Genomic DNA, 11,261 nt, shown 5'->3' on the forward strand with positions numbered 1-11,261 from the left:
GCCTACACCCTTCTTCCATAGTACCCTCACTTTCTCAACAGAAGTGGATGCCACACTGTAACTGCCCATTCACTTCTTTTATCTTTCCCACTAAATTATTCACTGACATATCCCCAGGCCCCATGCCTAGTGCAAGGCACATGGCAGATGTTCAATAAACATTTATTGAATTATCAAAAAAATAAAATTTTAAATATACAAAGAAGAGCATTTTTAGGACAAGAAAATATGTCAGTATCTGATAGAGCTCTGAATTGGGTCTTAGGCTCTGTTCTGCTTTGAGCTATACCTATATCAACTGTTGCTGTTTACAACACTTTTGATGCCAAATGCAGGAAGGGGTGGGAGGGTGGGTCCCACACCAACCAATACTCCCAACTCTCCAGACACCAACTGGGTGTCGCACAATTCAGTTCCATTCTGACACTACCCAGAGTTAGCACAGAGCCAAAGGACAGTCCCCACTGCAGACACCAATCACAAGTCCTGGACTTCTCATATTTCTGATTGATGGCTATAAACCGGGGTTTCCCAGGTCCCCCTCCTCGAGTTCGATAATTTGATAGAACTCAGGAACATTCTTAGGGCTTCCCTGATAGCTCAGGTAGCAAAGAATCTGCCTGCAATGCAGGAGATCCCAGTTCGATTCCTGGGTCAGGAAGATCCACTGGAGAAGGGATAGGCTACCCACTCCAGTGTTAGCTGGTAAAGAATCTGCCCTCAATGCAGGAGACCTGGGTTCCATCCCTGGGTTAGGAAGATCCCTTGGAGAAGGGAAAGGCTACCCACTCTAGTATTCTAGCCTGGAGAACTCTATGGACTGTATAGTCCATGGGGTCACAAAGAGATGGACACAACTAAGCGACTCTCAGGAACACTCATACATTTACTAGTTTGTTATAAAGGATAAAATTTGGGAACATTTCAGAGGAGATGTATAGCTGGGGCAGGTGCTTGCCAAGCCTCCAGGCCCTGTTAGTGCACCACAGTCCCAGCACCTCCATGTGTTCAAGAACCCAGGACCTCTCCAAATTCCATTGGTTTTTATGAAGGTTCTGTTATACAGGCTGGATTGATTAAATCAGTGGCCATGAGTCACTATCTCCAGCCCCCCTGCTCTCCCCAGATGTCAGAGGTGGGACCAGAAGACCCAGTCCTCCTATCACAAGGTCAGTCCCTTGGTCCACCGGCCCCCATCCTGAAGCTGTCTAGGGACCCAGCAAGAGCCACCTCATTAGCATGAGCTCAGATATGGTTGAGAGGCGTTAGTTATGAATTATGAAAAATACTCCTCTCACCTTGTCACTCAGGAAACTCTCCAGGGTTTTAGGAGATCTGTTTTAGGAACCAGGGACAAAGATTAAATAGGTATTTCTTATTCTGTCACAGTATCTCAGGCTCGTTTTGAGATCCCGCATAAGTTTGTTAATATCCTGCATCACCTGTGAACGCAGCTAGGGATGGGAGCAGCACAGATTTTACAGAAAGTCCAAGAGATTTTCGTGAAGAGTTCCTTGTCCACTACTGATGAAAATATTCCACCTCTCGGATATATACTAGAACCAGGGGGAAAGCTTATAGACTCTTGGGCAAGTGATTTCTGATAGTTTCTTCCTGTGCTTATGGACAAAAAAGACCATCAGGATTCAGAAAACATGTACGTGTTGTTTTGTTCTCTTTTGGTTTTGTTTATGACAGATATTTAATGATGGACGACCTCCTTTTTCTATCTTGATTTTTAGCTACCTGTGCCAATCAACGTCCTGACCTCTTTGGTTGTGTTATTGCCCAAGTTGGAGTAATGGACATGTTGAAGTTCCATAAATATACCATTGGTCATGCCTGGACGACTGATTATGGGTGCTCAGACAACAAACAACATTTTGAATGGCTTATCAAGTAAGGTTTTGATTCATATTGATGTATTTGTGTTGCTAACGATTTGATGTAGAATACTGAACATAGTCAAAAGGGTATGTTTGACTGTCCCCTTCAGTATCTCATGTTTACATGTAATTCACTGCAAAAGTAGGATATGTGGTGGGGATACTTATCTGTCTTCCTGGTTCTGATCTGGTCTTGAACAAAAATAACACAGATGTGATGGCAGAATTCTCAAGATAGTCCTCCAGGATCCCTGTCCCCCTAGTTCTTCAGTGGTTGACTGATCTGTGGACTGCTCCGCAGGGACTTTGCAGATTAAATGAAGATTACTAGTCAGCTGACCAGAATGGAAACACTGTCCTGGATTATCAAGAGGGCCTAATCTAATGACAGACCCTTAAAGGCAGGGCACTATCTCTGGCGAGAAGAGTCAGGGATGCAGCAAAAAAGATGAGAGAAACTGGAAGCACGAGGAGACCTAGACCCACCATTGCTGCCTTTGAAAATGGAGGAAGGGGGCCTTTACAGCCTGATACCAACCCCAATCAATAGCTGGCAAAGAAATGAGGACCTCAGTCCTACAGCCTTGTGGAGCTGAATTCTGCCAACTGAAATGAGTCCAGAAGTAGGTTTTCCCCTAGAACTTTTTAATAAGTGCCCAGCTAGCCAACAACTTGATTCAACCTTGAGACAGCCAGAGAACCCAGTCAAACCAACTCAGACTTCTGACTTACTATGAGATAAGAAATCTGTGTGTTTTTTGTTGATCCAGCAATTAAAAACTAATTTAAAAAAAGGTATCATTATAACATAAATATATATAGGATTCTTTTTCTCAATTAAAATATAAGGAAATAGGACTATATGCAAGTACTGCTGCTGCTGCTGCTAAGTCGCTTCAGTCGTGTCTGACTCTGTGTGACCCCATGGACGGCAGCCCACCAGGCTCCCCTGACCCTGGGATTCTCCAGACAAGAACACTGGAGTAGGTTGCCATTTCCTTCTCCAATGCATGAAAGTGAAAAGTGAAGTGAAGTCGCTCAGTCGTGCCCGACTCATAGCAACCCCATGGACTGCAGCCCACCAGGCTCCTCCGTCCATGGGATTTTCCAGGCAAGAGTCCCATAGTGGGGTGCCATTGCCTTCTCCGTATGCAAATACAGTTCAGCTTATTTTGTGCCTTCAGTATAACCACTTATATTTGAAACTTTGTTGTTGCTTAGTTGCTAAATTGTGTCCGACTCTTTTGAAACCCCATGGACCATAGCCGTCCAGGCTCCTCTATCCATGGGATTTCCCAGGCAAGAATACTAGAGTGGGTTGCCATTTCCTTCTCCAGGGAATTTCCCTGACCCAGGGTTGGAACCCACATCTCCTGCATGGGTAAGTGGATTCTTTTCCACTGAGCCACCCAGAAGCCCATATTCGAAACTACTGCATTATTGAGATATTTATATCCCTCCACCACTTTGGTGATAACAGTGAGAAAATAGCAAACATCTAGATTCTCAAGACTGTAAGCTGCATTCTTCTTTGGCTCTTGGTTCTCTCTACTTCCCACAGCAGGGATCTGGGGGGTTTTACCAACAGTATTAAGGAATTGCCCTTGGAATAGCATCAGGAGCCTGTGTCCCCTGTCCCAGTCTTCTCAGTCAACTATAGATTTTGATACAATAACTTCAGTTTCTCAAGTCAGGTGTTTTTTCCTTCATTTGATGTGCTTTGTATGGCTAGTTCTCCACTTAGATATTTGGCTAAAACGACTTGGATTTTTTTTAATTGAATACTTTCAAACTACTAAATTCTGTTCTGTAGGAGGGGGAAAAGTTTAACTTTAAAAATATGCAAGTAACCCCACTGACACATCCTGGTGAAAGCTGAATATCTGAAGGAGTCATAGTTCAAATTAACAGAGAAAATAGGCACTTAGGCAGTGAGGTCCCATTTATACTCAGTTGAAAACACTGAATTAATTGTATGTTGAAGGCAACAAAATAGTCACTGGAACCCAATACTCCTAAAATTAATTTGAAAGCAATAAAAGAGAGTCCTTAATATTTTTTTCTGTCAAGACATCAGTGATACCCCTATTTCAGACCTTAATTTTTCCAGCCTAGCACTCACAGGGCTACACGTCCTCTCATCTGCTCCCAAGTGAGCAGAGAACTGAATCCATTACACTGGAGGGGATCCTCCCTGACAAAAGATCTCGATTTCGAAGTTTGTGAGTGGCTGGGATAAATAAAGCCTAACAGACTTATTTTTTTCCCTACAGAACTTCTCAGAATCTTTAATACATAAATGTGGTATTTGAATCTTGAGGTAGGGAGAGGTATTATTCATGAAAAGAATTTCCAAGCTTGTTTTCCCACAGAACTAATCCTTATCTGGAGGACCAGGGTTGATCCAAAAATCCTCTGACGTGAGATCAGAAGACAGATCCATTGTCACCCCCATCTTAACCTATTAGGAGACTAAACCCCAGAAGGTTTTAGTCTTGACTTGGTTAACTGAGCAGAAATTTTACTATTTTTGCCTATTCACTCTACAAAATAAAACTCTACTAAAATAGTTCATTCATTAATACTGAACACTCTGAGAAATAAGACAGCTCTATTGACTAAAAAGTAAAGAAGAAATACTCAAGAGATTTCTTTCACTTTACTTAATTAGCATGAAGCATTTAATCTGACTGTAGTTTTTAAAAACCTTTTGTTAACTGCAAATTTATCTTATGCTTCAGAAGGTTCCTCCTACACTAACTTTCTCACCATTGGCCAAAGTCAGTTTTTGCTGGACTGTGAGCCAGCAGGTCAGCAGACCAGCTCAGGTTCCCTGGTTTTCAGACAGAAACTAGGCCTGGGGGGGACCTGTGTTCTTCCTAAGTCTATCAAGCTGAGATCAGAATAAAGATTTTATACATACCAAACAGACAAAAAGCTGCCAGACACTGTGGACTTCAAATTCTTGAACAAAAGAAAGGCTTGCACCTATTATATCCATAGTCAGTGATTTAAAAGAATAATCAGCAAGATGGAAGTCAGGAACTAAGAGATACAAACTACTGTGTATAAAATGAATAAGCTGCAAGGATGTGCTGTACGGCACAGGGAATAAAGCCATTATTTTATAACTTTAATTGGAGTATAATCTCTAAGAATATATTGAATTACCTGAAACTAATATTGTAAATCAACTATACTTCAATTTAGAATGTTTTCTCATAATAAACAAAGGGACAACCAGTCCACTTTGTTGCAGCGAAAAATTCAGCCTGAAGAATATGAAAATATTCACCTCAAGACAGTCAGTGTGCATATAGTTTGGGTTGTTCCAGAAGCCCTGTGAGTTTCTTTCTTACACAGTCTTCCAAATAAATGACAGGGCTCCCCAGCCTCCAATAGCCCTGGCCAGTCACGGCCCACCATAATGTCTGCAGTGGTCACCCGGTCACACAGGGAGCAGCTGGCCACAGTCCTCACTGCTGATGAACGACACAGGCATCTGTGCCCACCAGTCCCGTGATTAACCTAGGGGACACGCACAGCTCTCCTTTTGATACCTGGCCTCATGGAAGTGCCTTTGCCTTTCAGATATTCCCCACTGCACAACGTGAAGCTGCCAGAGGCAGACGACATCCAGTACCCATCCATGCTTCTCCTCACCGCAGACCACGATGACCGCGTGGTCCCGCTTCACTCCCTCAAGTTCATCGCCACCCTTCAGCACCTCGTGGGCCGCAGCCGGAAGCAGAACAACCCCCTGCTTATCCATGTGGACACCAAGGCGGGCCATGGGGCCGGGAAGCCCACCGCCAAAGTGATAGAAGAAGTCTCAGACATGTTTGCGTTCATAGCACGCTGCCTGAACATCGACTGGATTCAGTAAATGGCATCTCTTTCTTCCTCCTCCGCCGCAGAAAACCTCAAGGGCTCTCACACCATTAAACCGAGAAACCACTGGGCGCAGTGCCTCCCCACATAAACACTATTCCTGCACTCATGGGCCGCAGTTGGCCAGAACTGCTGCAGGAATTTTATCTTTTCTAGGCTTCTCCTTTTTAGCAGGCCCTTGGCGTTTCTTTCTCCACCCTGTGCAGGCACATGTTTTAAAAGGGGGGGAAGAAAAAGGCATGTTTGGATACATAGCTAATGGCAGCCAACACATTGTGAACATTAGATTGCTGAACTCAGAGTCGTAGTCGGGCATACTTCATATAGAGCACCTCAGTGAAATTTGCTTCTATAACCATAACGAGTATACCTTTAAATAAGTGTGAGCATTGTTCTCATGAAGAGAGACTTCTTTCCAACAATAATAAATGTTATTTAAGAATGGGAGGTTTCTCTCTGGTTCCTTTGTATTGAGTGGCAACCCCAGAGCTGCCATCATTCTGCATGCATCATGTCACTTCTCTGTGGGACTTAGCAGTGAAGTCAGACTGTCAGCCCTGCGCTGAGGCTGAGTGCATCCACCCAGCTCCCCGTTTGTGCGGAGGAGGCTGTAAGAGGCAGCTCCCGTTTGTGCGGAGGAGGCTGTAAGAGGCAGCTCGCTGGCTCATGTGTTAACCCCTCAGACAGCTGATCCAGGCTCATCTGGTTTGGATGCCCCCTAAAAATCAGTGGACCTAGGATTATTCACCTACTTGTCTGTCAGTTTGGTGACAGAGTATTCCTGGAAATCATAGTACGGAGGTTCATAAAACAAAGAGACCACATGAGTGAATGGTCCAAACATATGTTACAATCAGAAATTTCTTATCGCCATAGACCACTTCCTGGAAATAAACCAGTAAGACTTTTTTAAAAGTTTTGGTGTCTCCCCAACCTTAAATCTTCAAGAGAAAAATAGACCATTCCTCACACTTGTCCACATAAGGCATTTTTTGGAATATTTCATTGAATACCATTCCTTTGGGTATCGTTTTGGGAAGCAGTAATCTAATTTATGAAAAAAAAAAAAGAAACAGCTTCTTTGTCTTGCTTCATCAAATATCGCAAAGGTTAATCACTATTTTGTATAAAATACCCTTTAAAAATTAGCTTAAAAGATTACTTGATTGATAGCTTGTTTTTTTCTCAGGTAAGTGCTATTTTCCAAAGTATACATACGTGTGCTTCTCTTGAGATCTCTACTCAAACTGGTCTAAAATTAGACACACATTGCCTGTCACTACATACAAGTCCAGGTGAAATGTGGCTACATGTTTCGGCTTTGCTGGAGTCATGTTTTCTATTATTGTTTGTTTAAATAAGCACTACATATAATGCAGCAGTCACTGACAATATGATTATAAGCCACCCCCCACCCCCCCGCCAATCGCCAGAGAAGATTGGTGCCACTAGCTAGCAGTGCCTGCAGGGTCTGATATCATCACCAGCTACCTGCAGAGATGCTAACACCAGCTAACTGCCATGTTACCATGTAACCGCTGACCAGTGTGACAGAAAACAAATAAGTATAGATAAGCTAAAGCAGCCTTTGTCCTAGGCCGGCTGGGTCATTTGAGGAGCAGGCAGCCAAGATGTTCCCATTCAAGTTCACTGCATTTTCAAATTTGCACAGAATCCTCTTTCCCACTGAGGTCTTCACAGCAGAAAGTGGAAGTACAATGTGTAGAGTCTTAGCTTCAGAAGAAATCAGGCCCAGGTTCAAATCCCAACTGTCCTTTAGTAACTGGTGATCATGAGGAATAAACAAGCTAATACAAGTGCCTAGCATATAACGACTCCATCTGGGAGTTTTCTTTCCCAAGCTGATTCTCATTTCTAGAGTTTAGCTGGGCAGCTGAGCCCACAAACTGAAGGTAACTTTTTAAAACCTAAAATGCTGGATGACTTAGAGGCTGGGGTCCTCCCTGGATCTCAGGATGTCTTCCCTATTAGACATCACCTCTATATCCTATGTTCTGTCCCTCTTCTCTGTCTTATATTGTTCTATGGTGTTTCGAGGAACAAGCCACATACATTGCCCAGGCAGTCTGCCTCGTCACAGGGCCTTGAAAACACGCCAAGAGCATTTGCTACCTTAGTAAGACAAAGTCATATTTATGATGTTTAATATGTATGCACTTGGAATATTGTAAAACTTTGCAGTTAGTCATGTTTCCTAATACTCCCACTAAAGCTTAGGCAGTTACACAAAAATGGTGCTGCTAGTATGAAAACTTACATTTCAACTAAGAAAGTGTCACCAGTCACTCCATGTTTATCAGATAATTTTACCAGCCTTGAGGATTTCCCTGGGAAGACCTCAGAGCTGATGCCCAGAAGGCTTACAGAGCCTCAAAGATGAGTTACCGCCAGGCTGAGCAGCTGTCAGAAGGGCACAGGTCGGACTGCAAGAAGGTAGGCAGCCAGGCCAATAGGAATGAGGGCTGAGACCAATGAGTAAGAATACTGAGCTGTGTCTGCATCCATTCAAATTTTAGAGGCTGGGAGTGCAAAGCAAAAAAGTCCTGCCCTGATGAAGCTGCCACTTCAGTGGGAGGAGACAGATGATAAACTGCCTCATTTAATCCCCTGTGCTCAAAGCATTCCAGGTGTGCAGAGATGTTTGTCCTCAAACATAAAACCACATACTACCATTAGCAAAGGTCCAACTTCCCATGCAGGAAGTAAGCAGCAGAGCAGTGAACCCTGGCGGCAGGACAATGGAGACAGCATTCTTACCCACTAGTCTAGTAAGAAAATAGAAAAGCATGAGGGGTTCCATTCAAGATGGTGACTAGAAGGTCCTGAACTTACCTCCTCCCACAGACACATGTAATCAACAGTTACATTCAGAACAATGTGTTTTAAAAGAAATCCAATAACTAGATGAGCAACCCCAACACATCAGATGAATGAGAAGAAACCCACATCAAACCAGGTAGGAGGCAGAGACACAGTCTTAGTATACACCCCACCCCTGGCATGGCTACCCACAGTCAGGAGGAAACCCACAACTCCAAGCTTCTCCATGACAAGAAAATGGTTTGGACCTCGTATCAGGCACTCCAGCTTTTAAGATTTGCATCTAAGAGACAAGCCTCCAAAATATTTAGCTTTGAAAGCCAATGGGACTTGCATCCGTGAGACCCACCAGGATATAGCAAACAAGAAACCATTTTAAAAATTTCTCTTGGTTTTTGCCCTCTAGGCATTATTTTTAATTTGAAAGATAAAAAGCCCTAACAAAATTTTATTAAATGTCTTTTTAAAATGTCTCGCACCAGTCAGGATGGCCATCATTGAAAAGTCTACAAAATAAATGCTAGAGAAGATGTAGAGAAAGGTACCCTCCCACACTGTTGGCTAGAGAAGATGTAGAGAAAGGGTACCCTCCCACACTGTTGGTGGGAATGTAAATCGGTACAGTTTACATTGGCACTCTGGAAAACAATATGGAGGTTCCTTAAAAAGCTAAAAATAGTTACCATTTATTTGATCCTACAGTCCCAATCCTGGGTACATATCCAGAAAAGGCAAAAACTCTAATTTGAAAAGAAACATGCACCCCAATATTCACAGAAGCACTATTTCCAATAGCCAAGATACAGAAGCAAGCTAAATGTTCATCGACAGATGAATGGATATAGAGTCCCTAAGGACTCCACACAAAAGGATCTAATAAATGAATTTAGGAAATACGAGATTAACTCTCAGAAATTGATTGCATTCACACTAACAATAAAATATCAGAAAAGGAATGTAAAAAAAGAATATTCTTAACATTGCATCAAATATAAATATATGAATAAACATAGTTAAGAACTATAAAATATTAATAAAGGAAATAAAAGATGATTCAAAGAAAAGATATCCCATGCTTTTGGACTGAAATTTAATATTGCTAAAATGGCAATACTACCCAAAGTAATCTACAGATTTAATTCAATCCCTATCAAATTGACCAACATTTTTCACAGAACTAGAACAAATAATTCAAAAATTTATATGGAACCATAAAAGACCCAGAAATGCCAGCGCAATCCTGAGGAAAGAGACAAAGCAGGGGGGCAGGCATAACCCTTTAGAATTCAGACAATCCAACAAAGCCACAGTAATCAAAACAGGGTAATACTGGTTTAAAACAGACATATGGATCAATGGAACAGAATAGAGAGCCCAGAAATAAACCCACACACCTATGGTCAATTAATCTTTGACAAAGGAGCAAGAATATGAAATGGCAAAAAGTCTCTTCAGCAAGTGGTGCTGGGAAATTTGGACAGCTGCAAGTAAATCAATCAAGTTAGAACATGCCCTCACACCATGCACAAAAAAATAAACTGAAAATGGCTTTTAAAGACTTAAACATAAGACATGACACCATAAAGCTCCTAGAAGCCTGTATAGGCAAAACATTCTCTGACATAAATTGTACCAATGTTTCTTAGGTCAGTCTCCCAAGACAACAGAAATAATAACAAAAACATACAAATGGGACCTAATCAAATTTATAAGCTTTTGCACAGCACAGGAAACTTTTTTAAAAAACGAAAAGACAATCTACGAAATGGGAGAAAATAGTTGCAAATGATACAACAGACAAGGGCTTAATCTCCAAAATATACAAACAGCCCATACAACTCAACAACAACAAAAACAACCCAACTGAAAAACGCACAGAAGACCTTAATAGGCCTTTCTCCTAAAAAGACATACAGATGGCCAAACACATGAAAAGATGCTAAACATCACTAATTATTACAGAAACGCAAATCAAAACCTACAGTGAGGTACCACCTTACACAGGTCAGAATGGCCTTCATTAGAAAATCTACAAGAGGATGTGGAGTAGAGGGAACCCTCCTACACTGTTGGTAGAAATGTACATTGGTACAGCAACTATGGAAAACAGGATGGAGGTTCCTCAGAAAACTAAAATTTGAATTACCATATCATTCAGCAATCTCACTCCTGGGAGTATACCCAGACAAAACGGTAATTCAAAAATATACGTGTACCCCTGTGTTCACAGAAACGTGCTCAGTTGCTCAGTAGTGTCTGACTCTCTGTGACTCCATGGACTGTAACCTGCCAGGCTCCTCTTTCTGTGGGATTTCCCAGGCGAGAATACTGGAGTGGGTTGCCACTCCTTCTCTTCTCCGGGGACTCTTCCTGAGCAGGGGTCAGATCTGCGTCTCCTGTAATGGCAGGCAGAGTTTTCACCACTGAGCCCATTGAGAAGCCCTAAAAACCAGGTTAGCTACACCTGCAAATACCTTGTGAAGAAACAGTTTTGTAGGCTTGTTGTTGTTGTTTACTCTTATGTTAGAGTGTGTTCTCAGTTGCTCAGTCGTGTCTGATTCTTTGCCACCCCATGGACTGTAGCCCACTAGGTTCCTCTGTCCATGGAATTTTCCAGGCAAGAATACTGGAGTGGGTTGCCAT

The 11,261-nt window shown here is 42.3% G+C and overlaps 1 protein-coding gene across 1 annotated transcript in view; it reads left to right on the plus strand.

The window, feature by feature from the left end:
- PREP (prolyl endopeptidase) overlaps positions 1-6,207 on the plus strand; it is a 145,064-nt gene extending 138,857 nt beyond the window's left edge. Inside the window, exons 14-15 of the mRNA XM_068985049.1 lie at positions 1,743-1,899; positions 5,478-6,207. Coding sequence (XP_068841150.1) covers positions 1,743-1,899; positions 5,478-5,772 — 452 coding nt within the window. The 3' untranslated portion in view covers positions 5,773-6,207. The remainder of the gene's footprint in view (positions 1-1,742; positions 1,900-5,477) is intronic.
- Positions 6,208-11,261: the final 5,054 nt, after the last annotated feature.

Source organism: Capricornis sumatraensis, chromosome 13 (genome assembly GCF_032405125.1).
Source record: "Capricornis sumatraensis isolate serow.1 chromosome 13, serow.2, whole genome shotgun sequence".
Lineage (NCBI taxonomy): Eukaryota > Metazoa > Chordata > Mammalia > Artiodactyla > Bovidae > Capricornis > Capricornis sumatraensis.